At 38.6% G+C, this 26,045-nt stretch overlaps 1 protein-coding gene across 2 annotated transcripts in view; it reads right to left on the reverse strand.

The window, feature by feature from the left end:
* The window catches only part of stk10 (serine/threonine kinase 10), a 133,002-nt gene that overhangs the window by 11,589 nt on the left and 95,368 nt on the right, over nucleotides 1–26,045 (reverse strand). For both annotated transcript variants that reach the window (XM_055148898.1, XM_055148899.1), the window contains exons 8-12: nucleotides 24,666–24,800; nucleotides 17,856–18,230; nucleotides 15,324–15,692; nucleotides 1,574–1,698; nucleotides 85–208 (exon numbers count right to left, since the gene is read on the reverse strand). In XM_055148898.1, the coding sequence (XP_055004873.1) occupies nucleotides 85–208; nucleotides 1,574–1,698; nucleotides 15,324–15,692; nucleotides 17,856–18,230; nucleotides 24,666–24,800 (1,128 nt within the window). The remainder of the gene's footprint in view (nucleotides 1–84; nucleotides 209–1,573; nucleotides 1,699–15,323; nucleotides 15,693–17,855; nucleotides 18,231–24,665; nucleotides 24,801–26,045) is intronic.

Genomic DNA, 26,045 nt, shown 5'->3' on the forward strand with positions numbered 1-26,045 from the left:
ATAATTTGGGGGTTTAAGTTAATATGCTCTTCTGTGCTTGTAATAAACACCACAGTATACTGGTTCTTCCTGTAGGACACGTACGTTCATCTCCTGGTCGAACCTCCTCTGCATCTGCTCCCTCTGAGACTCCAGTTTGGTGTTGAGTCCGGCCTGAGCGCGGTGCTCCTCCTTCTGCAGCAGACGCAGCTCACGCAGCTCCTGACGCCTGCACAGCACAACACGGTTTAAAGGACGATAAATGCATCTCATATTTATGGATTTATTTGAAGAGTTCATTTGTAAAAACAGAGATAATACTTTTATACTTCTACTCAATATCAGACTTTATTTTCCTAAAAACAAAACAAAAAAACAAATGTATTATGTAGCTCTTTCTTACCAATAGAAGAACTTTGTATTAAAAGCTCAAACATTTTGAGACTTTCTGGACCATTACAACCAGTAAATAGTTTTATTACATCAATTTCTACGTCCAACCAGGATAACAGCAGAACTAATATTTTGGAACCGATATCCCATCCAGCTAACCTTCGTGGATCGGTGCCGATATTCGATGCCAGTACTGGTAATGGTACACCTCTATATGCAGACTGATTACACTACACATACATGTTTTTCTTGTCAGTATATGGACAAAATACTGCAGCTGCAGAGGCTGCACTAGCTCTGATTCATGACTGGTGCAGGTTCTAGGGTTTATGGAGTGACCATTCAGATCAGAGAGACATTTTAGGTTTAAACCAACTCTTACAATGAAACTGGCAACTCAAATGAGACTCGTGTGAGACTCAATTCTCCTTTCTCCACCAAAACACCAAATACAACATAATTTTATTTATAATGAAATACAAATCTGTATTACAATTGTTATCAGCAAAATCTATATTTGGTTTGAACATGCCTGATCTGGGGACACAGTTTGTCATGTTTATGGAATTCAAAATCTAAATCATACAGTTACTTTAAACAAATGAGTGGATTCTCTCAAGTAGGAATGTTTTCTTTTCTTTTTTTTCTCACTTAAAAATCACTGCTGAAAATTCTACAAAGAGTAAATTACAAGCCTCTTCTCTGTTTCCCTAAAACAGTCCTTATGTTTTTTGCAAATGAACAACTGATTGTTAAAAATGAAATTGCAGGTAGAGGAAATCAAAAAGAATTCGTAAAAGGTACAATGTAGTAATAATAGGTGATGAGTAATGAGAGAATTAATTCGATGTGAAAATGAAGAACAGGGTGTATTTCCAACCATATCCACTAGATGGGGTGGGAGCAGTATGTTGAAAAGGTCACTTATTTTGACAACAAGTAAACTACTAAAGTAAAATCTGATCATTTATAGTATTATTAACCATTTTCATGTCTTGTTGTGTAAATGACCCTGCTGCTCAATAACTCAAAGTTAAACCACCCCCTCTAATATAAACACAAGTAGTATATTTTTATCTGTAAACTCATTTCGTGTTCCCCCTGAGGACTGGCCCCTTGTGTCTGGTCAGAGTCCACTGCACAGAGCAAAACCACAACACTGACATATTTGGTTTGTTTCTGTTTAAACTGGCAGCCGTACCTCAGAAACCTCATCTCCTCGTCCTTCTTCTCGTCATCACGGATGATTTTGGACGTGGTCACGCTGACCTCAACTCCGTCGACCACAAACTTCCGGGTCCTCTTCAAGGTCTTACTCGAGAAGTCCTAAAACACAGAAACAAGACAAAGATATTTTCAATTCACGGGCTACAGACTATTGTGCAAAATATTCTGACAGTTAAGAAGGATTATGGACAAATATTTAAAAAAATCATTCAAAGTCATTAAATTAAAATCAAAGTCATTATTAGTCTTCTATATTTCTATCAAACCAAAAAAGATTGATACTGAATACTGAGTTCCATGCAACAGTCATTATAAAATACATTTATTTTTACATATATACACACAATAGATTGTAATTTTCAGCACAAAGTAATAGTTTCCTCAATATCATCAGGTGGTCTAGTTCTAATACAGATCAAAACAATCTTAAAGCCATATGCAATTTTTTGCCTCCGTACAGATATATTCGTGATATTTACAAACAGCTTGAGGTCGAAATACGTCCACTGCGTTCTGTCTGCATCTAATTATAAAGCATTTCAATGTCAGACAATCAGGAAGTATGTGTTCGCATACTAGTTGTTAGTTTTTCCGTTCTGGCCTCTGAAACTGAATTCATAAGGTGAGTAAGGAAGAACTTTGGACCACTGCAAAGTGTTAAAAATGAACTAGTTCTGTTTTTTTCATGTTTTGAAGACAGTAAAAATCAGGTACAGCACCTTTAGAGTTTTCAGCAAAGGTCAAAAACTTGTTTCGGTTAAGATGATGATGATTATTATTAGTTTTGATAGCATACTAGTTGTTAGCTTTTCCGCTCTGGCCTGTATCCAGTTTTATTATTTTTAATATATTATATAAACAGAGGTCAAAATATGTCTGCTGTTTGCATCTAATTAAATGTTTTAACTTTAATTGAATTAAAGTGTTTTACTGTCCCGTAATTAGGAAGTGCGTGTTAGCATGCTAGTTGTTATTAGCTTTTCTGCTCAGGCCAAAGTTGCGCAAAACAAGCCGTTTTTCACATTTATAAGACAGAAAAAAAAAAAATCAGATACAGCACTTTTATGCTAATCAGGAAAAGTCAAAAATGTGTTTCTGTTTAGATTTTTATTATTATTTTGCATTTTTTTTAAAACGAGTGTTGATTCTTATTCTAAACGTGCTAGCTTTTCCGCTCAGGCATGAACCCAATTTTATTATTATTTCTGATATATTATATAAACAACTTGAGATCAAAATATGTCTGTTTGCATCTAATTATAGAGTGTTCTATTAGACTATTATTGATTTATTTATTTGTTTATTTTTTTTACCATTTTTGATAATTATTCAAATGTGTAAAGTGTGTTTAAATACAACTTTTAGCATGAATTAGTATGGGTATGTATTTTTGAAAGCCCAATTCTATGTATAGTCTATTCTTTTTATAACGAAAGTACATGGAGTTGAAATCTACCATGAGAAGCAACCGAAAGGAAAAATATTTCATAGTTTTGCGGTGACAAGGCCGGTCTGAGTATCGTGAGCTCGTGCGGTTGAATCAAGGACAGGTCGATTTGAATATGGTATTTTGTTAGGATATTTCTGTCTGAATACAAAAACACCTCAAGGTTTTTGTTTGAAGAGGAAGAAGGAGGCAGAGGAGGATGTGCTTTTTCCTGTCCGTCTGGTTCTACTGTAACATAGAAAAGGCCGTGATGGGGGAGAAGGAAAAGAATTCACCAACACAAATAAATCACGACATCTGATTGTAATCTCACCTATTATTACGAACAGAGAGTGTGCAGAGGTCAAATAAAGATAATATTTTTATGAAACTGTTTTTGTTTTGTTTAGAAGGGCACATATTGTATTTTCTGATCGATGTTATAAAGTTGTGTCCTCATCACAAACATACGTAGAGTTGTGTTTCGTTTCAATCATTCATGTTTAACGCACAAATCCTGCATATTGAGGCTGAGTTTATCTCTCAAACAAAAAACATTCTTTCTGTTCCACCTTGTGATGTCATGTGGTAATACAGGAAGTGCTCCACTGTAGTTTTAAGCGCCATACACCTTTATTATAATCATTTGAATGATTTCAGCCCTGGAATTGCCAGTCTGTACAGAACAAAAGGTAAAAGGTAGCTGTTAACTTGAAAACTACCACTTCATGACTTCACAAGTTGGAACAGAGCATCATGAGCTTTGGCGATGTAGACCAACTAATAATAAAGAATCCCTCAAAAATGTGAATGAAACAAAACACAACTCCAGGTATGATTTTGAGGAGGAAACATTTTAACTTGGATTAAAAGTTTGCAACAGCGAATTTAACATACTATAGGATCTTTATTTATACTGGTTTGGCCCATTAATGTAATGCAAAATACTAACTTGAAGTATTGATACTAGTGTGCTGTGAATTAATTTCTGTTTATATCTTATGGCTATGGGTCATATTAGCCAGGCTGGTGCCACCTAGTGCCTTTGCTCAATTTCATTTCTCTCCAGCAACTAGGTCAGGAATCAGAATACCCCAGAAGTTGTAGACCGTGCACCGGCCAATCAGCTGTGAGCTGTGAAGCCATGACGTCAAACTCAAGTGCCTGTCTGGGTCCCTTTTGTGGAACAGCACAACAGTAAACAAAGCGGTTGAGATGGATGTAGACGAAGACAGACATTCTGTGTTGGCAACAATTCCCGAGATCGAGGATTTAAAGCCGGAACAAAGAGAATGTTTGGTGAATTTCATCATGGGGAAAGGCATTCTTCTTCCTACAGGATCTGGTGCATTACATATGCCACGCCCCAAATAGCAGCAATGGGTTAAATAAAAAAAAGTACCTGCCTACAGTCAAGCGAACAAATCCTAATGCTGCGAGATCAGACAGTTTCCATGATTCAAGGTTTCCAGGGTGATATAGGCATAAATGCGTATCTCAATATTTTTGAGAAATGTGTTAAAACATGGCTTAAAAAATATTTAAATTCGTTTAGGTTTAAAGGTCGTAGACTATGAAAAATGGACTCTTGTGAGATTAAAGCCAAGTTACAATGCTGTTACCTCCTCAAAAACAGACCTGGAGTTGTGTTTTGTTTCATTTACATGTTTGAGTAATCCTTTATTATTAGTCTCTCTACATCTCCAAAGCTCAAAATGCTCTATTACAACTTGTGATGTCATGTAGTGGTAGTTTTTAGGTTAACAGCTAAAAATGGGCAATTCTAGGTTTGAAATCATCCAGACTATTCTAGTGAATATATGTAAAGTTTAAAAACACAGTGGAGAACGTCCCGTATTACCACAGGACATCACATGTTTCTGTTTGAGAGAAGATCTCAGTCTAAATCTGCAGGGTTTGTGTGTTAAACATGTGTGAATGAAACAAAACACAACTCCAGATAAGTTTAGGTGAGGAAACTACATTACACCAGAGAATAACATAACACACGCCCTTTAAGTCAGTGCGTGTTACATAAGTTAATGGACAATGTAACTGTTAAACGTTTAGAATTGTACGTACTAAAGAATCATGAATCATTGACCACAGACTGATGACTGGAGCACAGGACTGAGAGCTTGTGTGTCAAAGTCCCATATGTGACAAGTACAGTTGTGTTGAGTGATTGGTAACCCTTGAACACACTTGCATTTCCTGTGCGGGTTGTGCAACAGTGTGATGTCTGATTTATAGTCACAGTCACATAATAAGTAATGCATTGTGATATGTCTAACAAGAACGATAGAATTGGTATTTGTTAGGGTTATTTGTTTGGGTTTGAGAAGACATTCCAGGATTCTATAGGCCAATATTATTTAATACAGCTAAAGTGAATATTGTTGAAATGCAGATTTTCTTTGTCATACAATCAGTTCTTGGGTCTAGTCACTAATCAAAATGACAAGGTTCAACATTTTTTACTGTAATTTCTGGACTTTTAAGCGTCCCTGAATATACGCCGCATCAACAAAATTTTAACTAAAACACAACGGATTCCAGGCACTCCAAAAAAGTAGAAAAAGTTAACACATCGCACGAGGAAAAATGTAGTTAAAAGGCCTCTATTTAAATGGCCAAAGCCAACATGTTTCAACCTTATCTGGTCTTCATCAGGGCTTAATTGAGTTAAGGTCGAAACATGTTGGCTTTGGCCTTTTAAATAGAGGCCTTTTAACTACATTTTTCCTCGTGCGATGTGTTAACTTTTTCTACTTTTTTGGAGTGCCTGGAATCCGTTGTGTTTGAGTTTTGATCCTTTTTCCAAGAGCACCCTCTACTTGCTCCTACTGATTAGAACACCTGCAGCAAACAGCCACATTTTTGTTCTTTCTGCACAAAATTTTAACTAAATTTTTAAATTGTACATGAACCTGAATATAAGCTGCAGGTGTCCACATCTTCAAGAACGTTTTCAAGTTCGGGCCGTCTGCTTTTATCGACTCCGAAAGCTTTTATCGTCTTTTTGCGTTGAGTCAGTTCGTCACGCTGCCGTCGCCAAAATCTCACCATCGACTAACTGATGCTGAGCTCACGTGCAGCAGCTCTGTTTACTTCTTCTACAGACACATCAATCGCTGCCATCATCAAATCGTCTGCATTTCTTCATGTGTTTTCCATGAGCGAAAAATAACTGCTCAAAACACAATCAAACAGCATCTTCCTCGGTGCGTCTCTCCCTGTGCTCTAGTGCACATGTCTCCTGCAGAAAGAGTCTGTTCTGTCTGTATCGTGTCAGTGTCTTGGAGGATTTCTGCAGATTTCAGGTTCTCCCGGGGTCGGGGATTGCTGTATCAATCAGGTATGAGTGGATGTTCGGCTACTGAAGTTTGAGACGTTTCTTCTTCTCGTCATTTACACAAATGGGTAAGACGTATCCCCTCACTAATGTTTATTTAGCATCAGAACTTATTTTATCACACGGCGATAAACTGTTTGAGTGCGCTGATAACATTGCTTGCAAACGCTGCACCTTCTTATTTACCTATGTTCTATGTGTTACCCGCACAGACAGAGGCGTTTTCTGCACTCAGGCTGCGCGCATTTCCGCTGTGTTGCCAAACCATAGACCGTTTATATGAATGAAACAAATAATCCGTCCATATATTAGGCACCCCGTTGTATAGGCCGCAGGGTTCAAAGTAGTGGCTTATAGTCTGGAAATGATGGTAATTTACTTTTTAATTTACTAGAATCTGAAAACCATAAGAGAGCCCAAATTACAGATTCAAGCTTTGAAATCATAATTTTGTTAATATTTTAAAGAAAAGCTAACAATCATATATTCAGAGCATTGCGGTTTAAACTACAGTGTTGCAGGCTTCCAATATAAATCTGTATTCCTATTCCTATTGTTAAAGCTATGCCTTTACATTGGGGAGGGTAATGTTGACAAAAAAGAATATCTTTGGCAAATACCGTATTTTCTGCACTATTAAGCCCTCTGAATTATAAGGCGCACTGTCATAGAATGGTCTACTTTCGAACTTTTTTCACAAATACACCGCACCGGACTTTAAAGGAAACAACAGTTGGATGGCTCAGTCGGACTTTGTTTGGCGCGTTCACGGTGACTCTGGGTTTTGTTCAGTTGTGGCGTGTAGGGAGGGTGCTGTCTGGGACCGCTGGATTGTCGGTGTGTTCGCAGTGACTCAGTTGTTCAGTTGTGTCTAGAAGCGGCACATTGCACTCGCTTTTTCGGTTCGTTCCTCTGTTCCGTTCCTCGTCGATGTGGAGTGATGAGTGTGTCTGTGGGTGTTTCTCGCTGTGCGGTCGCTGTTCTGCAGGTGGTGCGAAATTTGTAGTTTACTGAAGTCATGCTGGGACACCCGAGTGGATTCGTGTATAGGGCGCTCTGGATTGTGGGGTGCGCAGTCGTTTTTTGATGGGGTTGGACTTTTATGAGCGTACCCTATAGCTCGGAAAATACAGTAGTCACTTTCCGACCTTCCAAGGGCTGGACTCAGACCGTCAACAAGTGTGTCAGTGGATCTGACGCTCAACCGCTGAGGTTTCTCTCAAGAGCGGGATTTGAACCGCTAAACCCTGGATCAGTGGACAAACACTACCAACTGAGCTATTGCATCAAAAACAACACTGTAGGTAAAAAGTCAGAATGAAGTACCCAGTCACTTCCAAAAACTGCCACAAACTCACTCCATGTAATCTCACGTAATTCTCATGTGGTCAAATAAATCCACACAATTACAATAAAATAAATTGTTGACTAAATAAAAAAGTAACTCTCTGGCTTTTAAGAACGCATGAGTTGTGCTGTCCTTGGTTTGTTTGGTTTTTTTCATTTATTTTATTACATTTCTTATATTATTTGATTGATTTTATTTATTTATTGCTATTTTATGGGTTTTCTTTTCTTTTACTTTACTTTTTTTAGTGTTTTAGGACTGGCAACATTGACCGTCTATACCTTCTATTATTTTTTAAGGTCTTTTGTTTTGTTGTTTTTAATGTTATTGTAATATGCGCATCACTTTGGAAAAATGCACGACAGAACTAAAGTGGATTTGAATTTGGATCGAAGAGACCCATTAGTCGTCACTTCCTTATTTTGTGGAGACAGAGGAAAGTAGGTGATGGGCTACAGTGTCGTCACATGGAGCTTCCTTTAAGGTCTCTACAGCTGAGCAAACACCAGTGATGAAGTCCAGACCAAACAACCTCTTTTTTTTTGTCTCAACACCGGTGTTTTCAGTGACTGTGTGTTTATTTTTGTACGACACTGAATGAATGAGTCCACTTCCTGCCATTCATGAACACTGACACTACAACTCATCACTACACGCTGGTTCTTCTATAGCCATTTGTACTTTATTTTAAACACTAGTGCAATCTCAAATGCAGCTGTATATGTGCAGCGGTAAATGTGGTTTAGTTCTCTTTTAGATCTTGTTTAGAGACCTTGTTAAATCTGGGTTTGGACTTAAATGTCCGATATTGCACAACATTGAGTCACGTGAGCTGTAAGTCACGCTAAAACTTTGCTACTTCATCAAAAACATGTCCAGAGTTGTGTTTTGTTTCATTCACACATGTTTGAGTAATCCTGCATTATTAGTCATGAAACGATGAACTCCTTTACTCTTTACTTTAGTAATAATGGAAAAATCCAGGACTGAAATTATCCAAATGAATCTAGTGAAGGTTCATGGAGTTTAAAAACACAGTGGAGCACTTCCTGTATTACTGTATCACAAGGTGTTGTGTTTTCAGTTTGAGGCCTTGCTGCTTTAGGTTTGTCAAAAGTAAAGAAAATCAGAAAATTATCGATACCAGATACTCTTAAAAAAAAAAACAAAAAAAAAACACATAACTGGATATTTTTAAAAAGAAACTAGTACTATTATGTGTTGAAATGTACAATGGTGTCTAAAAAAGAGCTTCTAAACTCAGTATTTGGGTATCAAAATCATCATAGTGTTGAAATAGAGTCCAGGCTATGTACTCTTTTAGTCTAGCTGTATTCCCGTTGTATTCCCATTGTAGTTCAGCTGTAGTTCCTTTGTAGCCCAGTTGTTGTCCCGTTGTAGTCCCATTGAAGTCTCGTTGTAGTTCAGTTGTGGTCTGGTTGTAGTTCAGTTTTAATTCGGTTGTAGTCCAATTGTGGTCCAGTTGTGGTCCAGCTGTAGTCCAGCTTGTAGTCCCGCTGTAGTCCCGCTGTAGTCCCGCTGTAGTCCCGCTGTAGTCCCGCTGTTGTCCTGTTGCAGTCCAGTTATAGTCCCATTGTAGTTTAGTTGTCATCCCGTTGTAGTCCCATTTTTAGTCCCATTATAGTTCAGTTGTAGTCCTGTTGTAGTCCCGTTGTAGTTCCTTTGTAGCCCAGTTGTAGTCCCATTGAAGTCTATTTGTAGTCCCGTTGTAGTCTATTTGTAGTCCCGTTGTAGTCTATTTGAAGTCCCGTTGTAGTCTATTTGAAGTCCCGTTGTAGTCTATTTGAAGTCCCGTTGTAGTCTAGTTTTTGAAGTCCCGTTGTAGTCTATTTGAAGTCCCGTTGTAGTCTATTTGAAGTCCCGTTGCAGTCTATTTGAAGTCCCGTTGTAGTCTATTTGAAGTCCCGTTGTAGTCTATTTGAAGTCCCGTTGTAGTCTATTTGTAGTCCCGTTGTAGTCTATTTGTAGTCCCGTTGTAGTCTATTTGAAGTCCCGTTGTAGTCTATTTGAAGTCCCGTTGCAGTCTATTTGAAGTCCCGTTGCAGTCTATTTGAAGTCCCGTTGTAGTCTATTTGAAGTCCCGTTGTAGTCTATTTGAAGTCCCGTTGCAGTCTATTTGAAGTCCCGTTGTAGTCTATTTGAAGTCCCGTTGCAGTCTATTTGAAGTCCCGTTGTAGTTCAGTTGTAGTCCCATTTTATCCCAGTTGTAGTCCCATTGTAGTTTGATTGTAGTTTGGTTGTAGTCCAGTTGTAGTCATCGTTTGGTACACATTTAATCCAAATTCAGTACTACTAGGTTAAGTATTTAAATTTTAGTCCAGTTTGTTAAACTTTTTCAAAACTAGATCGTGCTGGGGGTAAAGTGGACTAAACCCGGAACCAAACGTAGACTAGACCAGGATAAGATCAAACCAAGTCTACATCAGGGCGGAACAGACTGTTAACGGTGTGTGTGTGTGTGTGTGTGTGTGTGTGTGTGTGTGTGTGCGTGTGTGCATTGTAGTGGTTTGTAACTGTAGCTGCTCTTGATGTGAATCTTGTCTCTCTGTTGCCGCAGAACAGGAAGTTATGAGTCAGGCCTGATTCATCTGTAAAAATATTTTCCTGTATAAAAATTCAGCATCATTAAGGTGTACGGCAGAAATATAGTTTTAGCCAAATTCTGTTCTGGTATATTAATTATGTGTTTACAACTGGTGAGCCTAGTATAGTCCTGATGTGCACTTGTTTGATCCTGTTCCTGTTCTAGTCCCGGTCTGTTTAAACTGGCCTTTAATCCCACTTTTACACTGCTGTCCCCATTAGTGTGTGTGTGTATGTATGCATGAATGTAGTAGTATCAGTAGTATCAGTAGTATCAGTAGTATCAGTAGTAGCAGTAGTAGCAGTAGTAGCAGTAGTAGCAGTAGTAGCAGTAGTAGCAGTAGAAGCAAAAGCAGTACCAGACATAGCAGCAGTAGTAATAGGAGTAGTAGTTTAAGTAATATCAGTAGTAGCAGGAGTAGCAGCAGCAGCAGCAGCAGTAGTAGTAGTATCAGCAATATCAGCAGCAGCAGTAACAGACAGTAGTAGTCGTACTAATAGCAGTAGTAGTAGTAGCAGTAGCAGCAGTAGTAGTAGTACTGGTACTAGTAGCAGTTATAGCAGTAGCAGTAGTAGTAGCAGTAGTAGTAGTAGTAGTAGTAGTAAAAGCAGTAGCAGTAGCAGTAATATCAGTAGTAGCAGCAGCAGTAGCAGATATAGTAGTAGAAGCAGTAATAGTAGGTAGCAGCAGTAGTAGTAATAGCATCAGTAGTAGACATACCAGCAGTAGTAGCAGTAGAAGATCACTAATATCAGTAATATCCGTAGTATCAGTCGCAGTAGTAGTCGCAGTAGTAGTAGCAGTAGTAGTAAAAGCAGTAGCAGTAGCAGTAATATCAGTAGTAGCAGCAGCAGTAGCAGATATAGTAGTAGAAGCAGTAATAGTAGGTAGCAGCAGTAGTAGTAATAGCATCAGTAGTAGACATACCAGCAGTAGTAGCAGTAGAAGATCACTAATATCAGTAATATCCGTAGTATCAGTCGCAGTAGTAGTCGCAGTAGTAGTAGCAGTAGTACTAAAAGCAGTAGTAGCAGCAGCAGTAGCAGATATAGTAGTAGAAGTAGTAATAGTAGGTCGTAGCAGTAGTAGCAGTAGAAGATCACTAACATCAATATCAGTAATATCAGTAATATCCGGAGTATCAGTCGCAGTATGAGTAGCAGTAGTAGTAGCAGTAGTAGCCCCTTCTGGTGTGGTATATACAGTATGTGGACACTCTTCATTCAGATTCATTCATCATGTCTACTTCCTTTACACTGAATAGCTGTATATAAACCCATGGTAAAAGTACATTGTCAATAAGACCAGTGCATTGTTCTAGGTGAGTTTCCTGTAGAAGAAAGTGTTCTGGAAAATTCTCTCCCTTCATAATAACAGCATTTCCATGACACTGTCTCCATAAACCTCCGCAGGTCAACACAAGACAATAGAGGCACACAACAGCATGATGGACACAGAGCTGCCGGTGCCCACACACAGGGACACAGGCTCGAGACGCTGCTGCTGCTGCTGCTGCTGCTGCATATTTGCTGCATATTTGCCCTTGTGACCTCACTCTGTCCTTCCAAACATGAACCACCACCACCAGAACACTGTTTTTCACTCGGGACAAGGAAAGGAGACACTGAAATGTACGACTATTGGTACTTTAACTACTGTGATGACAATAACTGCTACTACTACTACTGCTACTACTGCATCAACTACAGCTACAACTGCAACTGCTACAACTACTATTACTACTAAAACTATTATTGCTATTAAGACTACGACTACTGCATCAACTAGAACTGCTATAACTACAACTCGTATTACTATTACTACTACAACTACTATTACTACTAATACTACAACTACTACTGCATCAGCTACAGCTACTATAACTACTATTACTACAACTAATATTACTACTACAGCATCAACTACAACTGCAACAACTACAACTACTATTACTACTACTACAACTACTATTACTACTACTACAACTACAATTAATACTACAACTACTACAACTACTACAACTACTACAACTACCAATACTACTACTGCACCAACTACAGCTACTATGACTACTATTACTACAACTAATATTACTACTAGAGCATCAACTACAACTCCAACAACTACAACTACTACTACTACTGCATCAACTACAACTACTACAACTACTAGTACTACTACTACTGCATCAACTACTACATCAACTACAACTACAAGAACTACAACTACTATTACTACTACTACTGCATCAACTACAACAACTACAACTAGTATTACTAATACTACTGCATCAACTACTACTGCATCAACTACAACTACAACTACAACTAGTATTACTAATACTACTGCATCAACTACTACTATAACTACTATTACTACAACTACTATTACTGCTACTGCATCAACTACAACTGCAACAACCACAACCACTACTACTACAACTACTACTACAACAACTACTACAACTAAAACTGCAACTACTACTACTACAACAACTACTACAACTACTACTACTACTATTACAGATACTTATACTACTAATACTGCAAAACCCTTCTACACTACTATTACTGCTACTAATATTACTACAAAAACCTACTGCTAGTGCTACTACTACTACTGCTCCTGCAACGACATCAACTAGTACTGCTCTCATTCCTTTCCTGGGAGTGGGATTACTTAATTCCAGTATCATGTCAACAAATCTATTGAGTGTATGGACTTTTTGCCGAGGAAATATTGTTAAAAGAAATAGGACTTGTTATGTTGGAAATTCGATATCGTCTCTCATAAAGCTACCGTGTCCTCAGGCACTAAATAATAAATATGAAATGGCCTTTTTATGACCGTGAAATTGGCAGCCTGAAATCAATAAGCAGTCAGTATCTCTTGTGTGGATCCACCCAAAGTGAATAGACTCTTCTAATGGGACACAGTCACAGCTCTGTTTTGGACGGTCCACTCCCACACGCTCCAAACACAACACAATGCACTTTCAGTTCCTACGCTGCCCAGGAATTAAGAGTGTTTTTTTCCGAGGAGGGGTCCAGAGAAGGGGAAGTGCCATGACAAACTGCCCAGGCGTCTCCACACAACAAAAATATCAAACTGTAGGACACGCAAAAAGGGAAGTGTGAGGTCAACAAAGAGGTCAAGAATTTATAGAAATGTTTACTGGCATCAAAAAAGTGCGATTATGTAACTTTCTGGAGGTGGAAAGTCAGCTGTATAATTTCGGAAAAAGACATTTAAAACCATACTTAAGAACATCCACCCAATGTCCATGGAGATAGATGTGTTTTGTGCATGGATCTATTATAAGAACTGGATAAGAAGCTCCAGGTACTGCCCTTTTTGTGAAATCAAACGGCCCATGTTTGGCTGACAGGGCCTCGACAGCTTCCATAAAGGTTAGATTTTGGGATTCTTCTGTATTTTTACAATATGAACTTTAACATTTTTTAAATCGTCAAAGTGCCTAAAAGTCAGCTTTGTAAGAGTTAGCGTAGGCCCGCTCTGAGCTCTGATTGGTCAGAACTGTGCGTTTTTTCTTTTATTTAATTTTTTTTAAATTCAAAAGAGAATTACCCCAGCTCATTTCCTATTTGGAACATGGCAGCTAGAAGGTTAACTATATCCATTTATATATCCAGGCTATGATTATAGTCAAAGGAACAACATTTCTCTGGAAACAAGCAGGAACAGGTTCGATTATTTGAAATTTGAATAATCGTTATCAGGGCTATGATCAAACACAACACAAGAACTATTTAAATACTTAAAGGTTGTATGGAGGATTTTTTTGTTTGTTTCAAATTGTCAATGAAAGTTTAAAATACCATTACAGAGACGCAGCAGCTTTGTAATTATGATGACCAAAAAAAAGAAAGAAAGAAAATCTATCAACTGTGGACGTGTTGAGGCCAGATAAACATCAGCCAATAGAAAACGAGGCTGCCTCATTTTCTATTGGCTGTTAGGTTGTCAATCAAACTCCCTACGTTTCTAAGGTAACTATGCAGCAGTTCTTAGAGGCTTTTTCTAATTGTGGCTCTCTCGCAGTTCGCATAAAGTTTGTTGCAATGTCGGACGAGAATCCACGACCGGTTCGCCGCAAAAGAAAGTCCGTTTTTGAGGTCGCTGAAAGAAGAAGAGAAGGGGAAAAGGAGCTAAGACAAACTGAGGTGATTCTTGGAGATTCCTTTCAGTGACTGCGCGACTGAAGCAGACGAAGGCTCTAAAAACTGAGGTGTCGGTCTCTAAATTATTTCTAGAGGGACCTGTGGAGGAGGAAGGTGGTGTCACGCTGGATTTCTCTTTCCTTAAAAAAATCCTCTATACAACCTTTAAAGCAGCTGTATGTGTTCATGTAATAAAAGTAAAATGTGTTCTGCGCCAGTACAGGTGTATGGTCAAAACAGGTTGGGGTCAAAATGAGACAGCCAGGTCCACAAACCAGGAAGTAGTCTGGGTACATTTTTAGCATGCTAATGTTGTGACCTCTGAAAGAATAGAATGGAACTTTATTTGTCTGTTCCGTAATAAAACACATAGACTGTACAGTATGTATCAGTGGACATAGCTAACCTGCTAGTCACTGTGTTCCAAATACTCAATCGACTCTGGCTCCAATTCACTTTGTACTGTAACTACTGCTGTCAGAGTCCTTATTTCTGGTCTTAAAATGTTCATATTAACCTTCTCTACATGATCCTGAGGTTTTTTATTTTGCTATTTTGTAACACCATAACTGCGAGCCTCGATGAGCTTCATTTGACTGGACAAACGCTATGGGAGATGTCGCATTCCCTTATTCCATTTCTTTATACAGTCCATGATAAAACAACAACAAAATGTGAAAAGTGCTCATAAACTCTTTGTGGTGAATAAAAAACACTCAGAATATGTTTTTAAAAAGTGAGAAATAACAGCTTAAAATTTAAATAAAGTAATTATGGTTTTCACGTTTTTAAGTATAACTTGGACTCACCCTGGATATGATCATGTTGTTGTTGATCGACATGTCCATGCTTTCGGACACTATACTCCCAGGATACGAGACCCTGGAGTTGTTGAAGCCCCCGTTGATGTAAGGGGACGCCGGCTCTGAAGTACTCCGGACAGACCTCCTCTCCGGGGTGGATTTTGTGGAGCTGGTCCTGGGGATGGAGGCCTGAGCCGGGGAGGGGGGAGGGGTGGCAGACGGGAGAGAACCGTTGGACACCGGGGGGTCCCTCTTCTCCTGGGTCTTGGTCCGGCCCGGTCCGGGGGAGTCGATGATGAGGTTGACCTGCTCCTCGGACACTTCGCCCTGGGGTAGAGAGGGGGGCTGCTCGCTCTCTGGCGTCTCCACGACAACCTTCAAACCAAAACAGATCAGTAAAGGGAATTTATCTTTTTAGAGGACATATATAGCTGTAAAATCATATATTTTACTGGGTGCTCCATCATCATAAACCTTCTCAGTTTTATTTCAATTGATTCAGGTTTAATCGATGGTAAATGGCAAGTGGTCACATTTTTATACAGCGCTTTTTCACTTTCAAGGCGCTCAAAGGACATCAAGGAAGCACTCACCCATTCACACAAACATACAGACACTGGGGGCAAGGTGGGTTAAGTGTCTTGCCCAAAGACACAACAACAGCATTCATCTGTGGGAGCTGGAATCATTGGAGTCGCACCGCTATCTGATCTGACCGCTCAATTACTGACATTTACGCACTACCAACTGACCTCCCTTATTTTTCAAACTATAAGGTGCACCGGATTGTAAGGAGCATTAAGTGAAACAAACGGACACCTGGACTGATCCCTTAGTCCAGGCGTCCACGATCCATTGGCAGATCATGTCGTAATTCTCCGCCGTTGCCTCCCTGTCTTGGTGAATGTGTGTTATGAATGTGAATGTGGGTGGATAATTCAAGTTAGTTTTTTTTATTTCCTACAAGGAGGACTCAAATATACACTGAGTAATAATGTGTTTAATGCAGCTTTGCGCACATTTGTTTACATTTTACAGAAATTAAATTTAAAACCACATAATCTGCATAAACTATAAGTGCTGAAAAAACAGCTCGCTTCTTGTCCGCTGATGCAGTTCAGCTTCTGTCGGACTAAAGGACACGACTCAGTGGAATATGAGTGTTCTTTCTGTGACAGAGGATGTTCTGCTGATGCTGAGTCTGTTCTGTGCTTCTATTGCGTTGGAGATGGTTCATGTGAAACTTTTCAGAGATTATAAGTTTGCAGATCTGAATGAATGGACATATATTCTCTGTAGAATTTCCTTGATGTTATAAATGCTGACAAAGAGCTATATTTCACCCTTTACTCCACAAGGCTTCTGACTACAGTAGCCGTAATGCTCCAACAATCCATCAAGCGTTGCGGCTTCTTAGTTTACCAAAAATCAAACTAAAACACAACCATGACAGATTTTTGAGCCCCATGTACCACATAAAATCAGTTCAAGGTCAGTAAACAGAACCAGAGTTAATACATAAGGTGCACTGGATTAAAAGGCGCACACTGATTTTTGAAAAAAATGAAGGATTTTAAGTGTACCTTATAGTCCAAAAAATACGGTACTGCCGCCTCTGTATAATCCTGCATTCAAGACACAAGCGTTTTCACCCACCCCCTATCTCCTCCCACTGCTCCAGGTTATAACGTAGGGTTCAAAATGTGATTTTTCAACAATACAAACATGTAAATTCAAATTCATGCTTGCTATGGTGGTTTTGAACAGAAACTTTTGTCCTGATCTACTAACTGTTATTGTTCAGTACTAAATTATTAATTTACCAACATATTTTACAAGCTCCATTCATAAAGTATCTGCTGACCCCTGCCTGTCCCCCAAAAACAGAACTAATTGGTACATAAGGGTGAGTTCACACATGTGTTAGCTTTGAGCAGCGTATTCTTGGTTTAATCCATGGTTTAATCCTTGTCTTAATCCTTGGTTTAACACTGTAAATCCAGTAGCTAATGTGTGTACACATGATTTTCTTTGATTCTTTTTTTTTTTTTTTTTTTAACCAAATAAAGCTAATAAATGTATGAATCAAAAAGTTTGGGAACCCCTGATTTAGAAAATATCCATACTTTGAGTGATCAAAGTATTTGTATAGTTGCCAGAGCAATTAACAATACCGTACTACATTAGAAGAAAAGGACAAGAATTTGAAGAGATATTGACACCCCAAATTAACTTTCTCAGGCAACAATAATTGTGTAATTAAAGTGCAACAATTTGCTTATTTCTTTTACATGTTTTGATTTTGTATTTTTACATTTTTATTATGATTTCTTAAAATGTTACATATTTTCTATGTATGTGTATATTTGTTGCATATATGCTGCACTATTTACTGTATAATTATAAATCTCTTCATTGAAAATGAATAAAAAACATTGTGAAAAAACAAAACAAAACAAAACGAAAAAAGCAATCTTATACAAAATATTCTATAAAGCTGAAAGTCATAGATACAAACCCTAAAATCATCTCTCTCACCTTATCTTCAGACGTGGGCGTGCTCTTCCCATCCTCAATCCCTGAATCTGAATTTGACGTTTTCGTGGACCCTTCGCTTTCACACTTCTCAGACTCCATTAGAACATCTCCAGGCAGACCCCCGTTGGACAGAACCTCAGCCCCGCCCCTCTCCTCCGCCGGCTCTTTGTGGGGTGCGTTGATCCGCGGCATGGGGACCGGGACCCCATCCTCTGACGGGGCGCCGGACTCGCCCGTGCCCTTCCTTGGGGCCGGGGTGGGCGCGGGGGTGGGGAGGGGCGTGGTGGGGGAGGGCGTGGTGGGACTGGCGGAGGCTGTGGAGTGCTCCCCCTCCAGGCTCGTCTGACTGGTCTGGCACGGCTCTTTCCCTGGAGACTGTGGGCGGGAAACAGAAACACAATGAGGAGTAAGTACCACCGTTTTGTCTTCTCATCTAATCAAAGTTGCTACCTGAGTAGATGCAATCATCAAAAGCTGCATTATTTAGTTGTATAGGCATCTAGCTTAATGTCCTGTCCTGATATACGCTGTTTTTGCAACTCTTTTTAATGAATATCATCATGAAAAAAAGACAAAAAAATGAATTACAATTACATTTACAATTACAGTATTGCGATGATTTGCAGATTTCTGTTCAGATTCTGTTCAGATAGCACATTTTAAACCACTCCAGGAGCATCAATATTTGAGAGAAGACTGAATATGAACTGAAAATAATAAAAGAATAATCAAAGGCTGCAGTTCTTTAGATGCATAGATCACATATAGCATAATGTCTAGTCTTTTCATGGACATAAACTGTTGTATCTGTAGTTTAGATCTCTGCAAACGGATGTGAGTCTTGTATTACTTTATCATTTCATATCTCAGTCTCTCAAATGTTGATGCTCCTCGAGTGGTTTTCAATGTGCAATCTGAACAGAAACCTACATTTTAATCATCACAATACTTGTTAGAAAAATTGTAATTCATTGTTTTGTCTTTTTTGTGATCATACCATTAAAGAGTTGCAAAAACAATGTTTAAAAGAAGAAAACAATACAAACCTATATGTTTTTTGTTACCCTCTTCTACAGATATAGTCAAAATATGTATTTTTAAATATATAGTAGATTTTATAAAGGAGGGATCAAATATTTTGACTGCAGAAAATATTACTATACAAAGAGAAGTGGTTTTAAAAATTATACTAGTGTATTTTTCATTGACATTGCAGTTTCGGTTCAGGACAGAAACAGTTGCATTCAGTTTTTAACTAACAAAGACCAGGTCAAAGCTTCTGGCAGAACATTCTGATATGAATGTTTCTAAAAGTGGTTTTACAATATCTCCCAACATCCGACCTGCTTAGATAAACATGAGAATACAAATAATAAGAGAAGATAGAGGAATGCAGCCTGTGCAGATTCCTGCTTGAAGATCTGATCACACACATTATAATTACAGAGCTGACAGTGCATGTGTGAAACAGGCCTGACAAACTGGGACATGCTCCATTTTACAAAGAGCGCTTTCTTCTTCTTGCTGGTGTTCATAAAGTCAGGTCAGATTCACAAATATATATCAAATATTTATGGTAATAAAAACAGATAATATATATATAAATAAATACTGTAATGTAATACTGTAGTGTTGTAGTCAAGACCGAGACAAAACAAGACCAAGACTTTTAAAGGCCGAGACTGAGACAAGACTGAGACCACGGTCCAGCGAGACCAAATCGAGGCCATCTTTGTAATTTTTCTACATTTATTTGTATTTTACAGTTATTTTGGTACATATATCAATGTTTTTATAAATCTATTTTCACTCGTCGAGTGTCAGACTTCAAGACCAAGACAAGACTGAGTCCAAGTGCCTTAAAGACAAAGACAGTCCAAGCTCGGTTGAGTCCAAGACGAGACCAAGACCGCAAAAAAAAGTCTCGAGGCCGGTCTCGAGTACTACAACACTATATTACTGTACTGTGCTGTAAATATGTGTAAAAATATGCTTATAGGGCAGGAACAGCTTTGTGGTTAACCCAAGCTTCCCATATAACATTTGATTCAATAATGTGGTCACATAAAACTTTTTAAAAACATTTTAGAACATAATTCAATTGTGTAACATCCATTAATACAACTGCTTTAAGGTGGCATCGTAACATTCTACAAATATTTCATTAATTAAAGGTTGTATATTATGCAAAATTGACTCTTGTGAGTGTTAGGCAATGTTATAATGTTGTTACCTCATCAAAAACAGACCTGGGGTTGTGTTTTGTTTCATTTACATGTTTGAGTAACACTTTATTATTAGTCTGTTTACATCTCCAAAGCTCAAAATGCTCTGTTCAACCTTGTGATGTCATGTAGTGTCATGTAGTTTACAGCTACCTTTTACCTTATATATATAAAACAGCTACAACTTAAATGTCAAACCGGAGCTATTATCAGTGGTGAAAACAACCTGCATTGGCTCATGATATCTGCAGAACCAGACCAGAACCAGGACCGAACCAGGACTAAAACACATCTAAAGCACGTCTAAAACAGGTCTAAAACAGGTTTAAACCAGAACTAAACCAGGACTGAGTGTTGGGACGGGCCCGGAGGTGCTGCGTAGACCGGCGCAGAGTTCCGTGCCCCATGGAGCTAAGCGCAGTCCTGGTGTAGACCTGGTTTAGTCCTGGTGTAGACCTGGTTTAGTCCTGGTGTAGACCTGGTTTAGTCCTGGTGTAGACCTGGTTTAGTCCTGGTGTAGACCTGGTTCCTTCCTGGTTTAGAGAGTCCTGGTTTAGACCTGGTTTAGACCTGATTTAGATCTGATTTAGACCTGATTTAGTCCTGGTTTAGTCCTGGTTTAGTCCTGGTTTAGTCCCGGTTCAGTCCTGGTTCCTTCCTGGTTTAGTCCACTTAAAAAATCCCCACTACTCCGCTGATTATCAGGGTAAACATATTTGCATTTTTCATTTGGATATTTCATGGCAAAATACAACGTAATCAACAGAAAAAACTTGCCCCCTCTTGTCCGTCTGGCATCACAATCTAAAAATCAAAAACACAAAGAAGCCTCTCTTTACTCCCACTCTTCAGTCAGGTCAAACTATCATTCAAAGTTTCAATTTGAGCCTCAAATATATAAATTACGCTACAAGCTGGAAATTTGATTCTAGACGACCGAAATCACCGTCTTTTTCTCAGGGCTGTGGTTCTTAATTAAGGGTTCATCCCGTTCATAAATCAACCCATCGTATCATTACAAACAACTTAAAACTCCCTTTCAAAAATCCCTCAGTCAAAACAATATGATTCATTACTTTTACAGCCTGCTCTACTTCGCGTGCTTCAGGGCAAAACACACACAAAAAAAAAAAAACACGTTGTTCTAAATCTTGCCTAGAAAGTTCCCAAGATGTCTCCTCCTTGATCTGTAATTACAACCTCCACACAGAGAACCGTATATGACACAAAACAGCAGAAGAAGAGCCGGGCTGTTTTCTGTGTCAAATATGTCTTCACTTGCTCCAGCTGAGTTAAGTCATCAGACAATTTTACGATCAGGTGCTCCTTTCTTAACGGTTTAGAGGCACTTCTCCGTCTGCGCTGAAGATTTACGGCTATTCTCAGTCAACAGGAAATTGGAGCTGCATTTTTAAGCGCAGGGGCCATTATGTCAGAGGTCGCAAACTGGCTACAAAATGCACAGTTACATCTTAATATCTCTAAGTCAGTTGGTATGTTTGTCTCAAAAAAACCTGGCATGGATACAGACGGAGATGTATTTGTGCTTGGAACAAAACTGAAACTGGTCCATGAGGTGAAGTATCTGGGACCCACAACTATCGTTCAGACAACACATGTCAAAAGAAAAGTCAAATTTCCAATCAAATTTTCATCGTATCAGAAATAATCTAACAACAAATGTGCAAGCAATTATGTATTTAATTTGAATGATTTTGCCAGACCTAAATTATTGCATTACTAGTTGGACTCTGACAAGCGAAACTCTTAAATGAGCTGAAACTATCGATAAAAAAGCTCTTAAGGCAGGGGTGTCCAAACTTTTTTCATCAAGGGCCATATATCTGAACACAGACGAAGCAGAGGGCCGATCGAGGGCCGTAGACTGGTGCTCAGGACAGTGAATAACTGAAATATGTGCATGTTTAGAATGTGTTAGAATGAGCCATCAGTTTTTATTCATGCTAAGATCCTTAAAATCACAGATGATATATTAAATATTGGCTTTATCAAGGTAGACTTTCAAAAAACTTGCAGCAAAATTTTTTTTTTAAATGATGCAAGGTAATTTGGGCCAATTCACCTGGAAGCCTGAGGGCCAAGAAAAATTTGTCTGAGGGCCGCATTTGGCCCCCAGGCCATACTTTGGACATGTTTGTCTTAAGGTATTAGACAAAAAGCCCACAAATTATCATTATTGTAGAATACTTGAAAAATACACATTTCTAAATTGGGACAACACAAATATACACAAATACGCAGATTTGATTTTGGTATATAAACTTTTTAAAGGGACAGTCTGGAATTTTTTTTTTCTCTTTCCTAGTGAGCCAGAGTGTTGGAGACGTGTGGAGACACTTTTTAAAATATTCCATCCAGTCCTTGTATTTGCAGAGGTCGCTGGTGCTAGGCTAGTGCATGTCAATGGCCATAGTTAGCCTGTCACTAAAAACAGTCTTACCCACTCCACAAAACACCCGAAACAAATCTATTATTACACCAGACTGTCCATGTGAATGTCTGTGTTGATAGAATAATGTTTGAAATAAAACTAACCTTGCATCGCATGAATCATTGCATGTTGAGGGACTATTTTCTCAGCAGCAGCAGCGGACTTTTACTTTGCCGGTAAGATAGGTGCCAGGTGATATCAGTCCGCCGCTGCCGAGCTTTCTATCAGGAAATACAACTCACTGCTGCTGCTGAGACATAAATCCTTCAAATACAAGGTTGTTTTTACTTCTAAAATTATTCTATCGACACAGACATTCACATCGACAGTCTGGTGTAATAATAGATTTGCTTCGAGTGTTTTGGAAAAGGAGTTTGGGAATTGAAACTCAAATCACACAACAAGAGCAGGTCCAGAGGTGATCGCCATGTGCCGTTTAGGTAAAGTGCTTTTGGACACCTCTCTTTTGCTTATCAAGCAGCTCAAACATGGAATACAGTGCAGCTCATATACGAGAACTTTCAACACCGGCAGCATTTTCTAAAGCTTTAAAACAGCGGTCAAATATGTCAAATGTTTAACCAAATTGTCCCTTTACAAATAAATAAATAAGAAATAAAAAGAAATAAGAGCGATTATGTAATGGTATATTCACTAGTTTTTAATGTGTCTGATTTGATTATAGTGGTAAAATTTGAGTATGAAAATGCAAGTTTGTTTTTCCTTGTTTAAAAAGGTAAAAAAACTGAGAAACTTTTAAATAAATAAAGACAAGAGTAGGTTTATTACAAAATTTTAAACATTTTGGAAAGTATGGAAAGTGTGGTAAATGTTTGTATAATGTGTTATGGCTTTGGGATATAATGATGACGACCCAAATTCACCAAATTCCACCTTATTTTTTAACTGAATTACACCAAATACCGTCTTACATCGTGTTTGTATTAATACTTAGAAGTAAAAATTAAAAACCTATTGTGTAGGGATGCACCAATACAATACTGGTATCAGATATTGGTGCAGATATTGTACATTTTCATGGATCCAAGATATCGTAAAAGTAAATAAATTATATTTTCAGTCTCTGCACTGGTATCGGTTGATATCGGCAGAAGTATTAACATCGATAAGAACAGAAAAGTCTGGATGGGTGCATCATTACCATCGTGTATAGACACTTTCTACACTGTAAAATGATATGAATATAGTATCCTACATGTTGAGATAATGCACATAAATACTGCTTCACATTTTGTCTATTTTAACATTGAATAGATAGGATTTTAAACTATATATATCGATTTGTATTATTTTGTAAACATATATTTACAGTTTGGTTCATTTCAATTTCCTTCTAACCCTGGGGATGATCAGAGGAGTTATGTCATGAAGCACAAAGTTCAAAGGCGTGACTCGGGCATAAACAACCCTCCATTATCCCCTATACAGATGTATGGAGGCAGAGCTGAGCCCAGTCACACGGCTGTGGAACAGGCACTATATTTAACAGCAGGTGGGTGGGGTGAACGCTCGGATTCCGGCTCCTTTGTTTTTGCTCAGGGCTGTTTAAGACCTGTGTCACTTTCTAATATTAAAGCCTCAGTGGACTTTTGAATGGCGACTGTACACACACTCAGGCAGGAAGGAGTTGTTTAGCAAAAAATATGTTCAAAGGGTCAAAAAGTGAGTGATGAAAAGAATAGGAAGTTTGAGGGGGATTTCTGAACTGCAATGAAACAATGAAAGCTTGTATGTATGCATCATGCTGGTATACAGAATCCCATTCGTTTACATTTTCTAATTATAATTTTACTATAATGTTTTTTGACAGTTGTCTTTTTTTTCCCCAAATAATTTATAACAAACATTCTGAAAAATAGGGAAGGGTGATGTATCGCTTCCAGTATCGGTATTGGCCAATATGGATACAGATTAATCAGTGTCCGTCTATATTGCCATTAGATGCCAATATTGAATGCTGATTTTTTAAATTTATTTTATTTATTTTTCTTGCTCTGCCCATTCTCTGAGTGTTTTTGAACAGATAAATGAATACTATTGCAAACTGGTATCAACCTGGCCTATTTGTATTTTCTGTTAACACACTGCAGTGAAGTGAATCCGTGTCCATACCACAGTCAGGTCCATGGCCTCGTCCTCCTCTCCTTCTTCGCTGTTGTGTTCAATCTCCTCCATCACTTCAGCTTTAGCCTCGGCCACCAGCTCCCGCAGAGGACGGTTTGAAGTCACCGAGTTCACAAATGGATGCTGCCAAAGACAAGAAAACACAACATTAAATATAAAATAATATAATACAAAACTCCACTTCCCACTTCACCATACCTGAAGAAGTCTCTGCACTGATCCAACTCATCTACACCACATACTGCTGTGTGTACCACTGTCTTTATGTTGTTGTGTTGCTGCTAAAAGCACCTCACAATAGCGTATGTGTTTATCTTCTATGCATTGTATTAGCCCTTTATGAACTGCATTCATGCGGTCTTGCACTCTTACACTCTTGTCATGGTGGATGGGCTTGCATCTTTCAATGATTCCAAAAGCTCAGCCGGCGGGGGTTTATACCCCTAGCAGGTTCAACCCTGCCAAACAGGTTAAGGAGGAAAAGGCAGATGAAGATCAGATCCTTGGGGGTTGTGCGAAGAGCCAACTTCAGACTTCTGGTCTGGAGAGCTTTAAGATTAAGAGTGCAACTGTGCTACTGTTTCTAAAGCTCTAAATTCTATTTCATTGATGCTTGTGACAGTGATAATAAACCCTTGAATCTTAAAATACTAAGGTACTGCTGTGTAATAAAAAATCAATCACTCCACAGTACTGGTACACTACTGTTGTAGCCACAGCTGCCCTGCGCACACAGACTGGAGCGAGGCAGCCGACCATCATCAGCCCCTCCAACCCTCACCAATCACAATGATCTGGTTCAAAGTTTACTGTAAAAGCTACAGTTTTTAACAAAGTTTCAATAAATAAATAAATAAATACAACTGTGACCCCAGACCTTGAGTTTAAGCCCTTAGTCCTTAGTTCCTTGTTTGACCATTAGCCTATTGCCCATCAAGGCAGTGAAAGAGCTTCACATGGGACCAAACCCAAGACCTCCTCACTGTGTGGCAGTAAAAGCTAACCACTCTGCCGCCATACAACATTGTTGTGTCAGTTGTTTTGCTAGGAGGTTTGTTTGGCAAAGTTACAGGAAACTTTCACTGGGGAAACCTGATCCAACATACGCCAGCGTCAACACTAAGACGCACAACAAACATTACGAAAGTTACACTGATGTCAACCGCACGACAATGGAACATTCTGAGAAGAAGGAAGAGCTACTGTGAACGCTGCTGCACTGTGTATGTGGAAAAATACAGTAAAAAAAAAACAACTTGATACTACTGTAAGAGGTAAAAGGTATTGAGATTTGTGATTCACACTTTAATAACAGGATTGAGTTCAAAGTTCACATTTTAAACACATCCAAAAGAACTGACAAAAAGA

This window comes from Boleophthalmus pectinirostris, unplaced genomic scaffold (genome assembly GCF_026225935.1).
Source record: "Boleophthalmus pectinirostris isolate CB_2022bp ecotype Guang Dong unplaced genomic scaffold, ASM2622593v1 HiC_scaffold_12, whole genome shotgun sequence".
Lineage (NCBI taxonomy): Eukaryota > Metazoa > Chordata > Actinopteri > Gobiiformes > Gobiidae > Boleophthalmus > Boleophthalmus pectinirostris.